At 39.0% G+C, this 23333-nt stretch overlaps 2 protein-coding genes across 5 annotated transcripts in view; one reads left to right on the top strand and one right to left on the bottom strand.

Annotated features, from left to right (window-relative positions):
• Window positions 1-3280, top strand: part of ptprq (protein tyrosine phosphatase receptor type Q) — a 64912-nt gene extending 61632 nt beyond the window's left edge. For all 3 annotated transcript variants that reach the window (XM_081608182.1, XM_081608181.1, XM_008412413.3), the window contains 2 exons: window positions 2497-2620; window positions 2703-3280. In XM_081608182.1, coding sequence (XP_081464308.1) covers window positions 2497-2620; window positions 2703-2740 — 162 coding nt within the window. In that variant the 3' untranslated portion in view covers window positions 2741-3280. The remainder of the gene's footprint in view (window positions 1-2496; window positions 2621-2702) is intronic.
• Window positions 3281-5224: 1944 nt separating this feature from the next.
• The window catches only part of iqsec3b (IQ motif and Sec7 domain ArfGEF 3b), a 40704-nt gene continuing 22595 nt past the window's right edge, over window positions 5225-23333 (bottom strand). Inside the window, exons 7-15 of one of the 2 annotated variants that reach the window (XM_081608183.1) lie at window positions 23071-23193; window positions 16180-16346; window positions 12338-12477; window positions 12095-12226; window positions 11866-11965; window positions 10995-11153; window positions 10799-10891; window positions 10590-10636; window positions 5225-8710 (exon numbers count right to left, since the gene is read on the bottom strand). In XM_081608183.1, the coding sequence (XP_081464309.1) occupies window positions 8291-8710; window positions 10590-10636; window positions 10799-10891; window positions 10995-11153; window positions 11866-11965; window positions 12095-12226; window positions 12338-12477; window positions 16180-16346; window positions 23071-23193 (1381 nt within the window). In that variant the 3' untranslated portion in view covers window positions 5225-8290. The remainder of the gene's footprint in view (window positions 8711-10589; window positions 10637-10798; window positions 10892-10994; window positions 11154-11865; window positions 11966-12094; window positions 12227-12337; window positions 12478-16179; window positions 16347-23070; window positions 23194-23333) is intronic. The other variant, XM_081608185.1, reaches the window with a different exon arrangement.

The raw sequence follows: 23333 nt of genomic DNA, 5'->3' as shown, positions 1-23333 counted from the left end.
TGAGTTCAACAGGAGACAAAAGCTAGACATCAATATTTTGGATTTTTATGCCACAGCAGAAAAAAAAAAAACTACAGAAAATGTTGAAGTAACTCTGCTAAGCATGAATTACTGAATCCACAACCGAGTTTGTAAAATTTGTATTTAAAATCCTAAAAATAAAAAAAAATCAAGAAGAAAAAACAAAGTTGTCTCCCTACTAAAATTATCTGAACTGATTTTACCACATGAATGCCACACAGCTGTACGGTTATATAAATGCGTATAACACAGATATTTGAATAGAAAATAAGCAGATCCACATGTGGTTGGCTCCATTCCAAATTGTCAATGCCCTGGTGTTATCCTTAATAAAAAATATTTATTTTGTATAACTACTAGAATAATCTGCCAGTGGATTAGGGGTAAATGCAAAACAGCAATCTCCTTCTTGAAACAGCATGATCCCGTCCGGAAATCACCTCAGTGATTACTTAAGTGATTGCCAGGATTGGCACTGTGCCTAATGCAGGATCCTCTGCTCGTTTTCCTCGTCTCATCAAGGTTTTCTCATGTCTATATTTTCAGCACGTTTCAATATTTAGATTCAGGATTTGAGTCCCGCACTGACTGTCAAAACAAAACCTACACATATGACTCTTTTCGGTTGAGTTGTACAGTGCCTGGCATAAGCATCAACACACCTGGATCGTTGTTACATTTTGTCGCAATACAACAAATTCCAGGGCATTTAACTCATACTCGCAGCTTTAATTTCCACAAACGCAAATGCAGTGGGAACGCTAAAGATTCAACTGAAAATCAAAACATTAAGAAAAAAACAAAGCTTCCAAAATTGAGCAAATAAACAATAGGCTCCTACCTCCAGGTCAGTTCCTGCTCTTCACACAGCAACACAACTTCTTCAGGTATTTCAATGTATTCAAACTGATCCATGATTCCCAGCAGGAAATATATAGAGCAGCCAACGCCACAGTATGAGAAACATCCCCCTAACAATCACCTGGTTTAAATTCAGTGGCTCTGGCTTGAATTCAGTGTTTTGGGATCCATAATGAACCTCACATAGTTACCAAAATACCACAGTAGATCATAAGCACCTCATTGCCTAGGATTGAAGACATCTATTAACTCTGCAAACTCAAGAAGGTCAAAAGCATCTTAAAAGACCCTTTGTGCCAGGACCCTGTCTTTTGACCACAAAGAACGAAGGCACACATGGCACAGAACAAGCAGCTCAGAAATGGTCTCTGTCCTGACATTGTGATGGGTTCTCTGGAACAACTCCTGGCCATGCTGGAGACCCTGACAACCTGTTAGTGAGTTTAGTTTAGTTTTAAATATTGACCCTGCATATTTTTGTTATCCGCCAAACTGCTTTCAACTGCATAGCCTCTCGACGGTTCCTAAAAACATTCTTCCTTTCATAACGATAAAATATTACACCATTTCTCTTTAGGATGGTCAATCTGATTGTTGGCAAATGCCTATGTGGCTTCACATAGGCATCATCTAATCGTTACAGTCTTTACAAGTCACTGTACAGCATCTTTGATCACCCCAGAGCTGATCATTGGCAAAGTCTTTGCCATTGATCTGTTCAAAGTGTAGTTTTATATTTTCTTCAATGTCTCTCTGGTTCTGGTTTCTCTTTACCAAAATTTAGATCATTTGCTCCAGCCCTTTGCTTTCACCCCTCAAATGTTCTGTGGTGCAGTCTCTGGTATTATTCATATTTTTAACTCATATTTTCAGGGAAGAGCACCCAATAATCAGCATGTAAAATGTTTCAAGCTTTTGTCCTTAAACAAAGACAACCTGTTTGGCACCTTTTTGTTCACAGAATGAATGAATGCACTGATTTAACTCCACTCTGCTATTATTTTGAGCACGCACCTTTCAGTTAATGATTTAATTTCATAGAATAAGCAGCTACATGACATGACCGTTGTGTGTGTGTGTGTGTGTGGGGGTGTGTGTGTGGGGGTGTGCATGCGTGTGGGGGTGTGCGCGTGTGTGCGTGCGTGTGTGTGTGTGCGCGTGTGCGTGTGTGCGTGTGTGTGCGTGCGTGTGTGTGTGTGTGTGCGTGCGTGCGTGCGTGCGTGCGTGCGTGCGGGGGTGGCGTGTGCGTGTGTGTGTGTGTGTGTGTGTTACTGACGAATTACTTACCATGTAGGAATTTCTGCTACAAACATTGGTTAATCTAGTCAGTGATTTGGCACTGATCTCTCACCCTCTCTTTTTTTTTTATTTGAATTGTTCAAATTTAGTTGAGGAACTTCGTTATCCTGCACAAATAAGTTCTAACAGATTTGTGTCCAAAGCAAATAAATCAGGCAACATGAATGCATGTATGCACACACAGTCCTAGCTTATTGTTCCATTTCTGCTGTATTGTCAAGATGATATTGTTTTCAGAATCTGTTTAGAATAAAAAATGACATAAAGTAACATCTGGTCTGAACCGTCATTACCAGTCTGTGTTTGCGCTGTCAGGCCCAGTACATCTTCCTCCACCAAAGCACTCTGGAACTTCTGAACAACAAAGGCAACAGTCAGTCCATCTGGTTTGTTAACTATTCAGCTCTGGAGAAGATGGACTCTTTGGATGCCATGGAAGGTAAACAGCAAACACAAAGATAAGAATGCAAGCTTCACACAACAGTGCAGTGCTCAAACCAAAGATTGGTGTGGGTTTTCAGGTGATGTTGAGCTGGAATGGGAAGAGACCACCATGTAAACCACCGACGGGAGGAAGATTTGGGGGAGCTTTTCTTCGACCATGGGACCCTCAACTGGACCTCCACCATGAAGACAAATGTAGACGATCAGTAAAGAAGAGCTGGAAAAGAACAAGACTTGGATGTTCCACTTCAAACACTTTTCTCTGTCCAGTTGTTACTTTCTTGCACATCCTGTCTGCTTGTTTTCAAAGACAGGAAGAGAAACTTTTGGAGGAGCTATAAATATCTGGAATGACACGGACAGAAAAGAGAGTGTGAGCTAACTGTGAGACTTCTATCTTTGCACAACTGCATTGCATTACTTTAATGTTATCAGTTTTTTAAGATAATTTATTAAGCCAAAATGGGATTTTTTTGATTCTCTTTGTAACTTTGTTTGCGTTCAGGTATTGTGTATGCTTTTCAAGGCTGATTTTGCAAACCCAAAGCATCTTCTCTTGCTTTGATACTTGACAGTGAAACGTTTCCCCATGGACTTGCTGTCATCAAATGTTTATTAGCTTTTGATATTAAAAAGAAAGATTTTAAAAGTAAAACTTGCCTGTGCTGGTTTCAATGAAATTGGGGGGGTGGTGGGTTAAAAGAGGTTATATCATGCTTTGGTTTGTTTTTTTATCTCTTCAGATGACTGAACAGATTTTGATGCATCTATAAAATAACAAAGTCAAATGTTTACATCAAACCTAAGTTGTTGATTCTTCTTCCCTGGGACTCAGCCTGAATATAAGTCTTTGATTTAGGAACAATGCCACAGGACTCGTACACAGTCTACAAAAAGTTTGTTTTTTGATTGACATCATGACCAGTTCAACCACGGTGAAGGTGACTGACCCCACACTTGTCCCACAGTTTACCTCCTTGAGTCAGTAAACCATAAAAAATTGGTGTAGCTGTAGGAAAAATGCACAAACATATGACCAAAAATATGCAAGAATTATAAAGAAAAGTCCATTAAAGAGTTAAGGGGAGAGTGGTGCAAAGTCCGGAGAGAAGTTAAGTCTGCATTTTATTTTAAAATCAAGGTTTCTGAATCTAGAGAAAGCATAAAGAGGCAGAGAATCAAAGTTGCAGGAAGACACGTGATGCTTCTACAGTCGGTAATGATTCCAGTTATTTACTAGTGGTAGTCCACAGATTTGCTATGTCTAAACTCAAATAAGCTGTCTGCTAGGAAATGGTTGAACTCTTTCCTCTGCTGAGTGGCTCGAGGGTATGGGCAATACTCCTGTACTGAGAATCCTTTTTATTTGCCCTATTTAGTATTCAGATTTTCTGAGAAACACATTTTCTTAGGATTTCATTAAAGAAAAACAAATTTATCAAAATAAATCCCTGAAATATAAAACTCTGCATGTATTGAAACTATGTCATGTGATTAAATTTAATTGTTTGAACATTAATAGTGCCAAATTAGCCTTTATAAGCTTTTATTAGACTAGTGACTTTAATTTAGAGTATTAGGGATTATTTTTGCATCAATACATTCTTTTGTGGCTACGTAGTGGATTGGTGAAAAGACATCAGGATTTCTCCCAGTGTAATATAAGCCTGGCGGGCCACCAGGCTTGACAGGCTGAGCATTGCCTATTTATTTAAGTCTTTTTAAAATGTTTGCAATTTTTGAAGACTTTATAGATGGTGTTCGGGTATTAATCTTTCAATCTTTCAATAACACATAATTATCAAGTGATATTTTCAAAATTCATGCCAACTTTAAATATTTTTTTACCCAAAAACATGACGGGCCGCTGGATCAATGACTGCCATAGTACCCAACCACCAGGCTTAGCAAGTTTTCTGAGGGAAACCTTGGACATTGTTGCCTCACAGATGAGAAATGATGTGTCAGTGTGGGGACAAAGTTTAACTGAATGGAGTTCTCTCTGTGTATTCATGGAGGTTCTCCAGGTATCCCAGCTTTTTTGCACTCTCTAAAAAAAAATTATGTGAAGAGCTTTTTCCAAGTTGTTCATAATTACAAGTGTGGGCTTGTGCAGGGTTTGTTTGACCTGTGCACTTTTTTGCATTAAAGTAATGATTACCGGAACAGACCTATCGATAAACTCTCCTTCTGAACCAAACCACTGAGGCTTTTAGAAGTTCATGAATGTTCTGTCAATAAAATAGACTAGGTATATTGGCTTATTTTGGGTAGATTGCATTTGTATAATTGTGAAACAACAATAAACTCTGAGAAATTTGTGTTTAATTTAACTCAACCTGTCACACACACAGTTGAAAACAAAAATCCGCAGCCATGTAATGTAAGATTGAGTGGAATAATTCAGACCTGTTTGACTGAGATTTGCTATTATCCGGATGCGTTCTCTAATAAATTAGTTTACCTGGCGCACCGGGATGACACAGGAACACTGGCGCAGACCGGTTTCCCATTAGCTCCTTTATTCCACCAATCTTCTTCCACACCTGGTGCGAAATTATCCGCGGCGAGACCCCCGAAGCACACAAACAGCCCGATGCCCGAGAGTAAAAACTACTTTATTCTTTCATTTTCTCCAAACAGAAAAGCTTAGAAATTCCAATAGGAAACACATTGTTCTTTAAGAAATTTCCTTGTTAGAAATACTGTGAGGATGCAAAGATTAACTGATGGTGCTGCACAAGGAGGATGCAGATTTGGTGCGTCTCCATGACAGCCACAGAGAGAAGAGAAGGGAAAAGAACGGGAGAGAGGAAGGAGAAAATGACATCAATCAAACCCGACATGCCCTGACAATAATGAAACAAACATAGCATCGAGCTCCTGTTGTATTCTGTAAATAATAATAGAAAAAAAGAAAACAAAATAAAATTATCATGCGTTATAGTACAAGCCAGTCAGAGTTCATAGTAAACAAAGTGGGGTTGCTGACTTGATAAATCAAGCAGTAAATTTAATCAGAATTTGTTGTTTTAGCAGCTATGTGTAGGTTGTTAATGTGCGTGCGTGTGTGTGTGTGGGTGGGTATGTGTTTGACTGGTGAATTTTACTGTATGTGTTCACCATTACAGCATAGCCCTTTACACACCTTCACAGGTGCCACTGCCATCTTTTAGTAACATTGTTAATAATATGATATGATGCTTTAATGATGGATCTAGATCAGTAACTAAACTGTTTACGCTACAAAAAACTGCCTGTTTCCCCGACTCTCATAAGGGGGTTTGCATTTAGGACACCCCCAGTAATAAACGTGAATAGTAACTATAATAACTATATTATTCTTTTTTTCTTTTAAACTAGATTTTTCTCTGTACAAATACATACGTAGTAGATACACACACTGGGCAAACCGATCACTTGTTTTTTTGTTGGGTTTTTTTTCAGAATAAATCTATTTCATCTATTTACAATATATCCAATATATTCTGTGGTGCAAAAAGACTTAGTGATGTGCTATATATACTGGCTCAAGTCAGACACCATCTATGCTGAGCAATCAACACAGTGATGAGATAAAGAATCATTTCTTAGACATCTTTAGTTTTTTGTTTTTTTTCTCCAGCTAAACATTCGCAGAAATGCATCTCTGCTTGTGAAATGTTCCAGTTATTTAAGGAAAATATAACAGTGAAAACTCTGAGGTATCTACCCTGTGTAGCATCATTTCAAGGTTTAATAATAGCGCTTTTTTTCTGGGCTTTTTTTTTATTTTTTATGATATACTCTAAATCCAAAAGTAACATGGGTATTCACACTTGGTATTCACAGGAGTAAATGTACATAAAAAGAAGAAAGGCTTTTGAGCGCCTGTTTTAGCCTTGTTTTGAATGAATTATCGGCCCGAATCCCAGTGGCCCATGAGTAAGCAGCCTGAATACACATGGTGCACACACACTTTGCTCTCTGTGAGGTGCAGACGCAGTATCACATGTTGCAGTGCAGCAGTCTTTCCTGTCAGAGCAACAATCCACTGAATAAGAGCAGCGAGAAATGAGACGGTTTGAGCAAAAACACACAACGAAGCACAAAAAGATGATTGTCATTGAGAAACTCTTCTAGGTATTATTTTTCTTTTTTGGGTGAGTGGGAACGACTTTGCTTCTGACACTACGCTTCAGCTGATGTATTTTTTCCCCCTCACACTCCTGCTTTTTTCATAGATCTGTTCCGTTTCCAAGAACATCAAGAATAGACAACCAAATACCTTACCTTGCAAAAGTATTCTTGCCTGACGTTTTTCCACATTTTTTTAATATTACAACCACAAGCTTCAATGTATTTTATTGGGATTTTAAATTGCAGACAAACACAGGTTTCTGCATAATAGAGCAGTACCCTGAAAACCAACAGTAAAATGGTGGTTTTCATTTTATATTTTATGTTTATATGGAGGAGTTGGTGATTTCAGCTCAGTATGAATACAACAATGTAAAGAACAGAGGGGACAGCAAATATGTGCAATAAGATGTTCTGGTCAGACAAGACCAAGTTCAAACTTTTTGGCCCAAATATAAAATTATATGTGAAATACTAACAAAGCATCTCACTGTCTTCACAGTGAAACATAGTATTGGGATCATTGTACTGTGAGGATGCATCATTTAAAAAAATCAGGAACAGAGAAGCAGGTCAGTTTATAAAAATGGATATATCTAAATACAGGAAGAAACATCTATTAGAGAATGGACACAATAAGACTTGGGAAGAGGTTCATTTGCCAGTAAGAATTGACCCTGGCACACAGCCAGAACCAATTGTGTTTGACAGTGGTCTAGTTAAAGTTCAAACCTAAATCCAATCGGGAATTTGTAGCAAGACTTTAAAGCATACATGTGATTGAATAAGCTTGGATTGTTTTATAAAGTAAATTTGGTCAAAAATTAACTTATTGAATGTGCAACTCTGGTGAACACACAGTAGTTCAAAGATCCTACAGTTTGGATCACATCAAAATGAGGTATGGCTACATATTTACCCAGAGCGCTACATGGAAATGCAAAAGACATTACATTTCCTTCTGCTTTATAACTATGCATCACTTTGTAAAATCCCAAGAAAATAGATTAAAATTTGTGTAGTCAAGCTCAATGTGAAGAAATTCAAGTGATATTAGTACTTTTTCACTTTTTCACATTAGGCATCGTTACTGAAAGATTTCCTCACATTCACTCCAGTAAAGATCCACACCAATGAAGAGCAATATTAATATCCAGAACAGAAAACAGTCCTTCATTCTCGTCCTCTTGGGACAGATTTTCTTTCGCTCGGTTTCTCGATCCGAGCTTGCTGAGACGTTTGCCTGATGGCTGACATTTAAAAATGCAAACAAAGCATATTTCTTAAAAACTGGGAAATGTAGACAGGCTACATCAGTTAATACTGGGTGACATTTTGGAGACAAAAGAAGTAAAAGATGTCTTTCAGAACCACTATTAAAGCTCACATTCAAAACAAATCACAGTTTTGTCAAGTTCTATGAGTAGATTCTTGATTTTCTTTTTCCTTCCACATATATAGTATTTCCTCAACGTTTTTTGCGTTGACATGTGCTACACCGACTTTGTGCAAGTGTGAGGATCAACTTATTTTCTTTTTTTTTTTTTCATACAATGCTGCGGGAGCCGCTGGAGTTGCGCCGGCGGGTGAGGGGCATGGTGTGGTGGAAGGGCATGGGCGAGTCAGGTGGACAGAACTGGTGGGGGTGGTTGTAAGGAGGAGGAGGAGGCGGCAGGGGCGGCTGGGGTCCGTCTCCCTCTCTGACTCGGACGGGAGTGGACATGGCAGACTGGATGAGCTGATGGGTCGCCGGGCCTTGGCTGAGAAACGCCTCCATCCGTCCCCGTCCGCTCTGGTCCACAACTATCACCTTGACAATCTGCTGGCACTGGATGAGGGTCTCTGGGCGGAGCTCTCCGGCCTGGACGGGGCTGAGCAGGGTGGGGGGTGCAGCCAGGGCCAGGGGTGCGGACTCAATGCTGGGCTGGCTCAGCTGATAGGTCTGCAGCCTGTTGTGAATTGACACCTAGTTTAGGAACAGTCAGAGAACGCATGAGGAGTTACCAGCCTGAACGCAGCCTCTACGCAGCCCTCTGGTGTGTTAACGCACATGGGCATGCAGGCATGCAGGTGGTGGCATGCATTGCGAGCGCATGCAAGATTCACACTCTCTCCTGCTGTCCCTAATCTATTTACTAAATCCACATTCAGATTTCATTTCCGGCCACAATTTATGCAAACACCAGCCCGGGAGGAGAAAACGGGGGGTCGTGGGGTAAGACGAGATCGTAGGCAGAAGTTTTAGCAGGAACAGTTTGGGTTTTACGTATGTGGGTGTGCCGTAATAGAAAATGAGTGGCAGAATGATAGGCTTAGAGATAAAGGAGTATCAGGAGAGGAAAGAGGCGACACCGAGGGCGTGGTGTCTCCCTAACACAATAAGTTACAACTCTAAGGGGCTAAGCGAAAGGCAGGGGGAAGAGGGGAAAATGAGTAAAACAAGGACAGAACTGCAAAAGAAAGAACAGATTCATCTATATGCCTATGTTTAAAGAGATGGTAAAGGATTTTTTTTTTCTCAGAGGTTCTATTAAAAGGCTATATGCAGTTAATATGTTCCCAGTAGTAACTCTCTTGCTGTCTTTATTTAGCATAAATCCACTTCTATTTTAAAACAACTCCAGTGATTTTGTGGTAGCACAATGCCGTAGCTGCAAGCAGAAGCCTCATATTCAGAGGTCATTAGTCATTGCAATCTGTCTGGGGTTCAGTTCCTGGACTAGGGAGCTTTTCTGCATGTTTCCATCCCTTTACTCTGCCTATCTCCATGGCTACGGTGAATAAAGGCCATGAGAATCACACAATTCCTTAAAAACACTTTTATGACCCTTCTGTTTGGTGAACTTTAAAATGTCGTCCTGTTTGCATTAGGCGGGTAATGACACAGTCGCTGACCATTTACGCAGAAAATGGGGTTGGAGGTGATACAACACTATGTAAAACACCCTGAGCATGTGATGTATTAAGGATCTCATACAACAGTAAGGCTGTGTAAAAAGTGGAAATACTGTAGCTCTTTAAGTGAACACAATTTTAAGGATATTTTTTTTTTCAATGCCTTGCTTTTCTGCTTGATAACCAGAAATGCTTTAAATGTTTCGTTCTTAGCACATGGGTTTCACTGGACACCTCCTCCAACTTCCACTTCCTCTATAAATTATCATCAACTTCTCTGTGAATAACTGGCCAACGAACACATGACAACAGCTTAAAGATCCATAAAATATCAGTAGAATAACATTTTTGAAATTGGAGTTGTTTTAAAACGTTTGAGGTCTCCTTTTCGGTCCGAGGCCAACTGATCTGGATTTTTATTCAGTTAAAATCACCACGAGAGTTATTAACTGTTGATAACCTTTTAATAGAGACACAGTTACAAAATCCAGGACTATCACTTTAAAGGAGGAGCTTGTTCCACCCAGACCCAACATTAACACATGCACCTTTTGACTTTTACAGTATCAAGCTCATCTAGCTTTGTAGATGGTATTCCAGGAGCCGGCCAACCTTGTGCTCGCTCAAATGGGAAGTCTGGCTGGTTTCAGCGGGGATGTCTGAAGGGCTGTTTTGTAAGCAGCGGCTGCTGGTCCACTTATCAGAAACAGAATGAGGCTGTTTGCAGCGCTACTACAGAGCCACCTCTTAGCAGCCTTTGTAGGTTTGTCTGTATAGTAGGGATGTGCTGCAGGCGGTGCTCTTTTAAAGCAAAGCAAAAAGCACTCTCCTTTCAGGATGAGGCACAGTCCCTGTCTAACTGCATATACACACACAAACACGCGCAACATTCACAGTGCTGAATATGCAGATACTTACCTGAGGGAGACGAGAGTAGCTTAGGCACTCACCTCTACTGTGTTGTTGTTGCCAGTTTTATCATACACATCCTGTTGGCCTGTGGGATGAAAATGTATCTCTGTCAGTCATCCGGCATATATGTATACTAAAAAACCAAGTCATCCGGCATATATGTATACTAAAAAACCAAGGATATTGCATAGGGACCTGACATTTAGTTAATGTATGCCTCATTATGCTACACAAGCAAAACCAGCACCTGAGGGAGAGCCATGTCCCGTGTGTGTGTCCATTTGCCCGCCATTGGTGTGTAAACCATGCGACTGGATCCCTTGCTGCCTCTCCAGCTCCCCTACAAGGCGAAACGGGCAAGTGCTGCTGTCAGTGCCTGACGGCGTGCCACGGTTTTAATCAAATGTCCACGTAATGAGAGAGTAGCGTGCTTGTGTCCTTACACTGAATGTGAATCTGCTCCATCTCGTTGACCTCTGCGATCGCCTCTCTGAGCTCCTCCGCAAACTTCCTGAGCTCCTCTCCGCTGGGAGAGCAGAAACTAACCAGCTGCTTTTTCTCTGAGGTAAAGGGGCTCATCATGGTAATGCCGTGAGCATAATCTGAGCAAAGACCCAAAGAGAGAGGAAAAGGAAGAACTTCAATTATATCCGTGAGGTGGGGAAATGTGCGTCCTGCGGACCGTTAAAACTGAATTCAGCTCCGTTGCGTTTTTCTAAAAGACTGCGGCTAATAAAACGCCATCATGGGTTAAAAAAATAATCACCATATTGTGGGGGGGGGGACATCAGTTCATTGTTTTGTAATTGCTTGAAAGCACATGCTAACACATTTTGGGTTCTTTTAAAAATGCAACATTTTATTTAAGATTGCAACATTTTGTGTGTTGTGGATTCAGCTGCTGCTGAAACTGACATGCTAATCTGATCATAAACTCTTTCAATCAGAAATTAGAGCTAAAGGAGAACATTAATACAAATGAGTCCGGACATTTTAGTCCCTTGTCGATTTCCTTTGCTCTATTGTAATTTATAAATGTTTCTTTTACAGCTTCAGACTGGAAGATTGAACTATTCTTTCATCTTAAATATTTGAATCAGTTACAGTAAAGCACTTTTACTGAAGGATATTTACCACAATTTGATAGCAACGTGTGCCATTATGTATTGCAATGAAACCCTCACAGTCTGAGTGCTGACACTGACCTGAAAGAACAACAGTAAAATGGACAACTTGGCGAGCTCAGCACTTTTTATGCACAAAGCTAGGGCTTGTAATGGGAATAAATTGCTGCAAAGTAAAGTAGCATCTTACACTCATTGCTGAAGAGGTGAAACTGCATTCCCAGAAGACCCATAGCTTTACAGAAAGTGTATGAAGCTGAGCTTTTCTTCTTGGGACACAGCTTCAGGATCTGCACACACACACCGATGGTAAACTCGCCGCCGTCGCATGCTGGATATCAAACCACATCTCCTATTGGGCACGTGACAGCATGCATGCTCACGCACACCGGTGTCTCTTTCTGAAGGTCAATCCTTACCAGCAGCAGGTCATTAAAGAGGAACACCTCCCTTTGGAGCGCAGAGAGCTTCTGTTTGTGAGGTTTGTTGGCATCGGGAACCTCAAACAGACGGCAGCAGCACACCAGCCGTCTGTGGGGCACAGCAAGGACCTGAAGGAACAAGGTCAAAGAGACGGAGAGGGCGGCTAATGCAAAACAGATTGCTGCGAGACAATTCAAACCGAACGAGACACGGGTAAAGAGGAAAAGTCTGATACTGACCGTCTTCAGGCCCAGGATGGACTGCTCCACACGACTCACGTATGTGACATGGTCTTCGTTGGAGCGCAGCTCTCTCTGCTGAATCCTTTCATAAATGCCTGCAACCATCTCTCTGGGGATGTCTGCTCCGTCATCCACACCTGAGAGAATTCAAAGGTTCATTCAATGCTGGAGTGATTGTGATAAAAAAAACAAAAACAAAAAATAACAACTCAAATGAGGTTCTGATACCTTTGCTCTGTAGCACAGAAAGCTTCGAAGCATCAAATCAGAAGCAATAAATACAAATTATAGTCTTTAAAATGTATTTTATATGTTTTGAAACCCCCTAAAGCAATAAATAATTATTCAAACTGGAGCAGAATTTTGTGTACCTCTCAAGTCTGCAGCGTGTCCGTGCTCATTTTCTGTTGCTGCTGCGCAGTTGAGTGTTTTACTGAGGAATCTGATAGCAGTAATCTAAATAGTTTAGTGAAGCCAAGGCTAGATTTTTGCATAGAATCCTTCACAACCAAAGTCGCTAAAATTGCTTTAGAGGAGAAGAAGCATTTCAAGAAAAAGAGCATTAAAATAAAAACAAGAAGTCTTGCATTAAAAGAAAAATTCAGTGAAATGCAAGTTCGAAACAATTAAATACCTAAAACATAAAATGAAACTGACAAAATAATCTTTGATCTTTTTAGAAAGCAATTTCTGCATATGTTGTGTTTCCATGATGTCAGTTCCAGAGCAGAGGGGAACAGAAATTAAACGCTGCCTCCTCTTATTTAATTCTGGTCTAACAAACACTAATGAAGAAACAGCAACCTGGTGATATGAGAATCCATCTAGTGATTTAAAAACCATTAACAAGATTTTAATCTATCTCATCTGTCTTTTTACAAACAGGGAGCCAGTGCACTGATTTAAGTTCTGGTGGGATGGGATCCATTTTCCTGGTGTTTTGTCAGGATCTTGGCAACAACATATATTTGCGATTCCTTTTTTATTCACACATCTAAAGACACCATTACAATAATATAATCTGCAAAAAGTATGTTGTTCAGTTTCTTTAGACTCCTAATTGTTAAATGACACGTAGTATTGCTTTATAATTCATTGGTGCATGAACATAATAAAGCGTATAGACATAAATTTACATTATTTTGTAATTTAAAATTTGCAAAAGTTTGCTACGTAGAGTGTATAAAACCTTCCACTGTTCTAGCTTATAAAATATAGATATAATCTATATATATAAATATAGATATAAATTATCTGCAACATATAGCTCAAGTTGCAGTTTTGAGCTATATGACTGCAACTCGTTCTAGCTTTCTTATGCTGTGCATGTCACTATGTTGTCTAATAGAGGGGGGAAAAATTTAATTAGAATTAAATGTAAACATGACCATGCATGTCACAAACATGCTAGCCTGATCAGCTTTTTCAGACTTTTAGTAGAAATTTGATCAAAGCAAACAGGACTTTAAATAGTTTAACATAAAGAAACATTTTTTCTTCAGATACAGGGAGCTGTTTAAGTAGTTAAATAAATGATACCAAATTGAAATTCATGACACAATTCAGATTACGGCACAGTCTGCAGGAATTACTGCGCTGAGTATTGGCTTTTTCTATTTGTTTTCTGCTTCCATGTTCTGTGTTGTTATCTCCTATTCTACTTCGTTTAATCTCGCTTTTGTTACTATGATTGCTTTTGTTTTACCTTTCTCCTCTAGTCATTTAATTTAACTGCTGTCCCTCACACACCTGGCTGTTGTTTGCTGATTGCCACTCAGCCGTTCTTCATTTGTTTTTAATTATCTCTGTACAAATTGTGGCAAAATTCTTGGGCTCACGGCCAGATAGTTTTAATTGTTTCTTCCCCTGCCTAATGCCCGACACATTATGGATTACCGTCTGTTTAAAGTTTCTTTTGATTTTCCTTCCGCAGCACTATTGGCTTCCCAGTTCCTTTTTGAAGCAGAATAAAATTAAACATTTCTCCCAATCTTCTGCATCTTCATCGTTTTTCATTTTCACCTTAGCACTCATCTTAGCATTCCTTTTTGGCCGATACTCTAAGTTTTGATTATTCACACATTGTGGCCGTGAATCACTTCAGAGGGTAACTGGATGCAACAGTCATATTGACAGTTAATAATCTGAATGGATTGAAGACAAAATAGTTTAGGTTCCAAAAATTAAAATACTGTGAAAATGTTTCCGATTTTTTGTTACTCATTTTTGAATGGATAGACTCTTGTGGATGAATTGATTGGTAGTAGAAAACTTTCATAGGAATATTTCACCCATTGCCAAGCGCCTTACACAGTCACCCAGGCTACAACACAAAATATAAGAAAAAAAACTGAAGTACCTACTGACCAACCAGATATTTGACATTGAAACTCACAAATTATTATACAATATTATACAAACACACAAATGTGAAAATATCATAAAGCAGGTTGTTCAGAGTGTTAAGATATTAATAAAACATTGAATAGAAGAGAAAGTGTGGAAGACAGAGGTGGATCAGCAACAAGCCAAACTGCAGCTTTAACTCATTTAACAACCTCAGTCTCTAGGTGTGGACTAAGGCTGAAGTCAGTTCATCAAGAGCAACTACACACAGACCAATCCAACACCTGGGCTATAAATGTGGCCTTCCTTGTGTCAAGTCAATACTGTCTTACCCGACTAAGGAGAGAAAGAACTGAACCATTTCTCAGTGGTCCAAACTCCTCTTTTCAGATGAAAAAAAAGCATTCTATTTCATTTGGAAATCAATATCCCAAAGTCTAGGGAAAGAGCAGAGAGGCACAGGAGTCACAGAAGCTTGAAGTCCAGAGCGAAGTTTCACAGTCAGTGATAGTCTGGGGTGCCAAATCATCTGCTGTTGTTGGACCGCTTTGTTTTCTGAAGTCTACAGTCAACACAGCCACCAACCACGACTTGATTACGTCAAGCTTTTATTTTGCAAATCGCTTTATAAAGTTGCTACTTTCCAACAGGACTTGGCATCTGCCCACACTGCCAAGGTTACCAAAAGCTATTTTAATGACCATGCTGTCACTGTGCTTGATTGCTGCCAGTTTGCTGACAAGAGGAAGAGGAGAGACTCCAAAGCCAATGACGCCACACCATATTGAGGCAATAATTCATGCACCTGTGGGACAGACAGTATTAGAAGTTTCAGGTAATTCAACAAAGGTGATAAGATGTTTCTGGAAAATCAAGGATCACTATCATTAAATCTGACACTGAGCGAGACTTAATTAACTGCACCGATTCCAGAGCAGAGTCAAGGATATCAGAAATCTCATCCTGCGAAGCTGATGTTTTTCTGACGATAGCAAGCAGAGGCAGGCATCCACAGCCTCTTTGAGTAATTTATTTCAGTTCAAGAGGCCGTCACTCAGAAAACCGATAGTAAGGTTGATATGAGGCAGCTTGTTGTAAAGCTTTGACTTGCCATGCCCTCTCCTCTTCTCTTCATCTTCCTCATCATTCTTCCTGGCATTTCATCCCAATTAATCTCCTCCACATCAACAGTCAAGTGTTTCAGCTGTACATCTGTGTACACCTGGTTTATATATATATATATATATATATATATATATATATATATATATATATATATATATATATATATATATATATATATATATATGTGTGTGTGTGTATATCCAAAAAAAGATCTCTGCTCATAAACCACCTGTCATGAAGTGAGAAACTTGCCTGCTGCTCATTATACCACCTCTGTTCACAAGACCCTATATAGCACAGCGTCAATCTCACAAGTGTGCACTAAAACACACACAAACAGACGCGGCGCAATAAAATCAAACACCGACCTCTCAGGTTGCGTATGAAGTCGTCGAGCCCCATTTTGCGGTGAGGCTTGATGTTGGGGGAATACATGTCGGTGTTGAGGAGGACCACAGCAAAGGCCAGGATGAAGATGGTGTCTGGGTTGTGAAACTGCTGCACCACATCAGGGTTACACATACAGTACCGCTGACTGAGGAGACAAAAGAACACAGGAAAGGTATGTAGTGACTTTATACGACTTTATTACAGCATCGTCTTAATATTCTTTTGTTTTATCACAATTATTGGTGGAGAAAGTAAAGTCCATTCAGGTATGATTCATCTGATTGATGATTAAATCCTAAATCTAAAGGGTATTGGTGACAGCAACCCTTCAGCCTCGTCATTAATTAAACAGTATGAAGTCAAAATGAAGAAGTCTGAAAAAAAAAAGAAAATAGGTATGCAACGAGAACCATACAAGGTAGAAGCTCTCTTTTTATTGTGATTATAAACTGATGAAAAGTGACCAAGCTTAAACAAATAAGCAGCTATTTTAAAATATTGGACTGACATCCAACCAACAAAACCTGAACTTTTTCCACTGTGCAAGTATTTTTTTTTTTCTATAAAAGATTCAAACTTTCACTTTGCGTAGTTTTACATCAAACCAAACTGGACTTTTAATTATTCAGAGATTCTTAACTCAGAAAAAGTGGGTAGCTATATTCCTCTCTGAAAATGAATATAAGTAGCAATTTGTTTAAAATTAATAGTGTTGTGTTGTTGCTGGGATGGTGGGAAATCCCACACGTCTCTCCCATTTATCAAGAAACACCAGGAAAAACAATAACTTGTGTAGAGCAGACCTGCAATGAGTCACGCATTCCTCGAGAAGATGTGTTTTATCTTTCATTTAGGATTCATCAAGTTATCAATTATGCTGCACACGCCATTGGAAGTGCTAAACTCAACTTTAGGACACATTGAAAGAGCACTCTGTTCTCCATGTATGTTCGCTGACTGACTGCAGCTTCTGCTCACATGGAAGGAGCAGTCATGAGGGAGACTGACAGGACAGCGGAGGCTTTTGACAGTGCAGAAGAGTCCTGCCCCAGGTCAGGCAATGCTGTTTGGAGACACTGAGGCTGCATTTGGACTTTCTTTACCCCACTGCTGCCCACAGGCTTCACAAACTCTCATTTCCACCTCTCCATCCCCCCAATAGCTTTCTCTCCTTACTGTCACAATAACTTACACAGTGGGCTATCTCAGTAGTGGGAGGCTTTTATCTTTATAGGCAGACAGGATGCAGACATGGAGAAAGCCCCTCTGCTCCAAAGAACTATGTACTTGTCAAAGCATGTGCAACTAAAAGCCTGCATCTGAGACCTCTATAACCGCAAAACAATTTCCCACATCCTATACTAGATCTAAGGCCAGGAAACGTATAGGATATCAATCAAACAGCCTTGCTCCCCCTTTATTTTAAGGGAGCTGCTTCCAGGCTCAAACATCCCTGCAGTTATAACAAGCGTCCATGCAGAGCCGCAAACAAAACTCCTGATGTGCCAAGTTGATGCAATTCTGCAGCAATTTTGGAGAAGCGTGCAGTATGCAAAAAGACATGTGCACAGACATGCAGGAGCATTTGCGAGAGCAAACTGCGAGCGAATAAATGAAGTGGTAAATTCCGTCTGTGCATGGATTCGTGTTTCATTCACACAGTTCTAAATCTTATGTAACCAGTTTATTTAAACTCAGGCTCCTGATCTCTTAGCTTCATATCTGCACATAAAAGTTGCATGCCATCTGGCACAAATACCACTTCGTATAAAAAAAAAACAAAAAAAAAACACTCCCAACAAGAGCACAGCAACCCTCAAACAGATGACATAACAACGGTTACATAACCGACGTTGGATTGGATGTCTGGCTTTCCTGATTAAAAAACACAACTTTATTTCTGACCTGAACTCACAACTCCCATCTGCAGCCTGGGGAGTGTGGTTTTACTTCGCTGATGGCTTTGTAATTTGCGCCAAGAGGCTCGGGGCACATGATTGAGTGCAATGTGATTAACTGATGACCGCAGTGGGTGTTCTGATTGGCCATCAAATGGAAATCGGAGATCATTTCTTTCACTCCTAGGAGGAAGAATTCACTTTAGAGAGTATAGATGCAAGCGGTTAGTGCGTTCTGACTTCAGCAGAGTAAAAGTATGAGACCAACAATTAATTGGTTCTTCCGTCAAGGTTTAGTTCAAACCAGCTCCTCTGCGACAAATTGTTGCCCCTACAGTCCCAATCAAAGTGTTTTAAAAAAAATACCAATCTTCTAATTAATCTTGTTTTTAGACATTGGAAAACATTAGCATTGAGTTCACTGCAAGGACAGTGCCTTGCAGCCATATACACTTTTCCACAGTTTGTCACTTTATTATTATAAACTCTAGCCTATTTTATTTGGATTGAATCTTTATATATATATATATATATATATATATATATATATATATATATATATATATATATATATATATATATATATATATATATATATATATATATATAAAATATGTAAAGGCTTTCATTATCCAATACAAATATAAATCTGAAAATGCATAAAACTCTTCACCCATAGAATCAATAATCTATAAAACCAACGTTCTTTGTAATTACAGCTTCAAGTCATCTAAGAATCTCACATCAAAAGATGGATTTCTTTGGCCATTCTTGTTTTCAACCTGGACTTAGTTGAGACAGATTTGATGAAGAGCATATGTGGCAAAACTCAAAAAGAGTTTTTAAGTTGTGCCACATATACTTCATTATTTTTATCCTTGGATCTCTTCAGATTCTTCGGAGTTGCCATGGACCTCGTGGCTGCTTCATTCACCAAGGCCAAGCAGCCAGATTAAGTGGAAGGCCATGTCTTAGTAAGATGTTTATGAAGGAAGAATTACACTCGAGTGAATGCTACTTCTAAACTAGGCAACGATGGAAGCTAGCTGCTTGAATTAGATTTTATTTAGGGATATCATGGGGAGGGGGCTCAATGCAGAACTAAAACATACCTTTTTTTACATCTAATTCCTTACTACTGTGTATTTGTCTGTCACATGGAACCTTTGTAAAAAAAAAGAAAATAAAGAAACAAACAGACAATACTATCCATGCTAAAAACCAACAATAAGCTTTTGATAATACTGTAAGCTAAAGCAAAAAGACAGCACTGTTTAGGAGGCACAGAACCACCAAAAACAAAAGATTAGTCCACCACAAATAATGCCGTACACACAAGCATGCCTGATCCCCCACACAGAGTGGGAGACCTCGCTCAAACCCATCTACAGGAAAAGCAAATCTGTGGCCACAAAACAGCACTAAGCTACAAATCACTCTTTGCCAGAGAATGGGAAAACAAGCCTGGTGAAAATTAACAGCTTTTTTTTTTAAGTTCGTTAAAACCCAAAATAAATTTTTTTTTGTGGATCAGCTGAGTTTGAGCTTGTTATGCACAATGCAGACTGAAACAAGGTGGTGGGCGTGCGCTGATTAGCGAGGGCTCTAGCTCAGGGGGAAGCAGAGATGACATTTAGAGATGGTTCTATAAATTCACACAGATACTGAACAAACAAGATGAGTCCCAAAAGGAATTTTCTGACAATTAATTGCAAAAACATGTATTGCAATTTTCTAGTTTTCCAAACAAACTAGAAAAACCCTGCATAAATTTTCAAAGTAAAAATAAAATTACTTCACGCAATGTATTCTCAGGCTTCAGTTAACAAAAAGTTTTATTATCATCCATAGCCATGAGTGCTTTTGTCATAAATAAAATTGCAAACTTCATAAAGTCAGATTATTATGGAAGATGGTTTTGTATGTTACACTAGTATTTCTAAATTGTCGCGTTGTTTTTTTTTTTTTTTGGAAAGTTGTGGCGTGTTAATTGTGAAAAAGCAGTTGCCTGACAGAGTTTTTTTATTTTTTTAACTTTTTGTTACTTCTTCTATTTTAAAGATCATCAACAACTTTTAAAATTAGACCACGACAAACCAAACTTTAAAAGTGCTGTTTTTAATGATAATGTTTGCTAAGGGAAAAATTTAATTCACCCATTCTGGCTCTTTATGAAATTTACCTCCAAAATCTAATAACTGATATGTCACCCTTGGCGTCAACAACCACCATCAGAAATTTAGTACAATTGGCAATTAGCCTTTTATATCACTGCTGATAATCTTTGATGCATTCTTTTTGGCAAATTTGTTTATATTAATCTAGAGAGAAGGGATTTATTCCTGCAGAGTCAGACCTGTAGGTATAATTTGGCTCATTCTCTTACTGCATAACCCATCAGCTCTAGAGCTTAAGGTCACAAACTGATGGTCAAACATTTTCCTTCAGGTACAGAACAGAATTCATGAAAAAATTTGTCAGCTGTTGTTTTCAAATTTGAACTCTGCTATTGGGCCAGGTTGGCATGGCTTGCTTTGTTTGCCCTAATAAATTAGATCATTATTAGGAAACTGCACCGTCATTAGCGTTTATAAAAAATTAGATCAGTTCTCAGAAACATATAAGTGTGAAAAAAGGAATAACAGAAAAAACTCCTTCAGTACCTTTTTCACAATATTGCCCTTAGCGCCAATAGTGTGAATTCGTAATTTTTTAAAAAAAGCAATAGACTTAAAGGTCATGCTACATCACCCTATCTTACCTCCACCTCAATTGTCAAACAGTTATAATTGACTTGAAAACAGAAAAGGTTGAGTGGATGCTAAAACTGTGTAGGTTTTCTATGATTCTGAGGCAAATAAGATATCTGTAAAACTAATGATATTTACCCGCTGCTCCATCTGTTGTTTGTTTTATTTTAGTTGTACAAACTAAGCTGATAACTTGATAAAAAGTCATTATGCAAAAAAAAAATCATGCTAGTACTCTCATAAAATGAGTACTAGCATGTTTATGCTGATAAACATAAAAAGCACATGGCATTAGACTCTTAAAGTTGGAATATGTGATAGTAAGAAGTTGAATCAGCAAAAAAAAAAAAAAAATGGAAACACAAACATAGCAGAGAAGTGATGCAGACAGGTGTAGGCCGTCTACTAAAGGGCAGGACAACTGTGATGGTGATCAGATGCCTCTGTCATGAAAAAGGACATCTTAGTTACTGAGTTCAAGGGAGCAATGACTCAAGTCATGTCACGCTGTTGACATATTCCTCAGGGAAAACAGCAGCACATCAGCAGAGACACATTAAATTTTCCCAGCAAAGCTAAGCTATTACTCTGCAAGAGAAAACAACCACCAGCTTTCTATTGCATTTTCAGTCCTGAGGATAGTCTTTGGATATCGCAGGAACGCTTCAAGGACAGTTAAAGCCAGGGGATGTAGCGCCAATTGCAGCTTCTGCTTATCTGTTTTTCCCTCAAATTATAAATTATTTTCTGGCTAAAAGGTACACATATATATATATATATATATATATATATATATATATATATATATATATATATATATATATATATATATATATATATATATATATATATATATATATATATATATATATATATATATACATATTTTCACCCAGGGGTTTGTCAAAGGTAAAACTGGACGGTCCAGAGGAAGAAAAAAACGGGAGGACGTTATGGTGTAAGTCTGTTCATCTCTGAATCACCATTGGTGATTTTGTTGTTGTTTTTTTGGCACTGCAGGGCCAGAGTCAAAAGTAACAAAAAAAAAGCAAAGAGCCAAACTGAGAAAAAACAACCCACTTGCTTGAGGTTAACCTTTCACCTCAAGCTTCCATTTATTTCATTGAGTTTCTTTCTGATTCTGTGTGATTCAACTGATTGGGTGGAATATTTAGTAGTATTTTTTTCCCAACTGCCATTTATGCAAATACTCCCATTAATGTTTTGGTCTGTATGACTGACATTCACTACCATTGTAGTAGTACATTTAGTGCCCATTAAGCTAACTCCATAAAGAAAGGGTGAACACATTCCACATCAATTTTGTAATTGCTTGTTTATAAAGCAGCCTAATATGAATCCAGCTGTTCAGAGAAGGATTTATAGGCTTGATAGAGAATGAAGGTAAACAAACAGCATCATAAAAATCCTAATTATACAGCGAGAGCTAAACTGGAATGGTTTGCGTCAAAGCATGCTCGTGTGTTAGAACGGCTCAGTAAAGACCTGCAGCTTAAACCGCAACAAAAGATGCTCCATTCAGGCAAGAAGAATGCAAATGCTACACAAATATCAACTAGTTTGTGTTGGTCTATAACATAAAATAATTTTTAAAAAGCGATATCGGCAAGACAGCATGATAAAAAGTTTGGAAACATGCAGTATTTAAAAGAATCTGCTTGAAATGAGGATTTGGACCGGAGGTGTGTTCCAGGAGAGAAAGTTGATAAAACTGAGCATCTATTTTTGTCCTGATGGAAGACACACAAACACACTGATTGCCTGCAGTGCAGGTCTCTGTTGTGATTGGCTTACAATCAGAAAACACTGCCGCGTTTAGTCAAAGGTTACAGGCAATCATTGTAATTTGCTAATGATACGCTGCTTTGGTGTCATCAGAGCTTGCCGTAATGAGACAGCAGAACTAGTTAAGTACTTTGTAAGTCTAAGCAGTTGGCCTATTAGTTTGTCACTCTGGATACTCAAGGCACCCTCAAGGCTGCACGCAATATTGCAAAATATGCGAGCTGTGTTACATGTCGCTGCTTTCTTGTTCTGCATATGCTGCTGCAGGCACAAAGTTGACTCATTATGTGGAACTCAGAGAGCCCTTAAAAAGCCCCTCTCAGTCACGTGTTGAACTTTGCATCAATTTTTTAAAAAAAAAGCACAACCTGTTTGTACGAGAACCCCGACTGCGACGGCGACTGACGGCTCTTACCTGAAGGCTTCGATGAGTCTCTCCACCTTCTGTGCTTCCCCTTGAACTCGAACGTGAGCCTGGAACTTTCTCAGAGCTTCGTCAAGTTCCATCCCTGAGAAATCCATCTCATCCACCACACAGCTACCGAGAGGAAGGCAGAAGGAGGCTGGGTTTAGTTGTTTGTCAGTCAAAGAAGTGTTTTGAATTCACAGCAAACTGTGTGTCAGAGCTGATTCGAAGTCTCTCTCTTTAGAGTCATATTTCAATTACAGATCTTCTGA

The sequence above is a fragment of the Poecilia reticulata genome, chromosome 6 (genome assembly GCF_904066995.2).
Source record: "Poecilia reticulata chromosome 6, P_reticulata-male-v2, whole genome shotgun sequence".
In the NCBI taxonomy this organism is placed as follows: Eukaryota; Metazoa; Chordata; class Actinopteri; order Cyprinodontiformes; family Poeciliidae; genus Poecilia; species Poecilia reticulata.
Note: the sequence above shows the minus strand (reverse complement) of the source record. Positions and strands in the feature narration are given on the sequence as shown.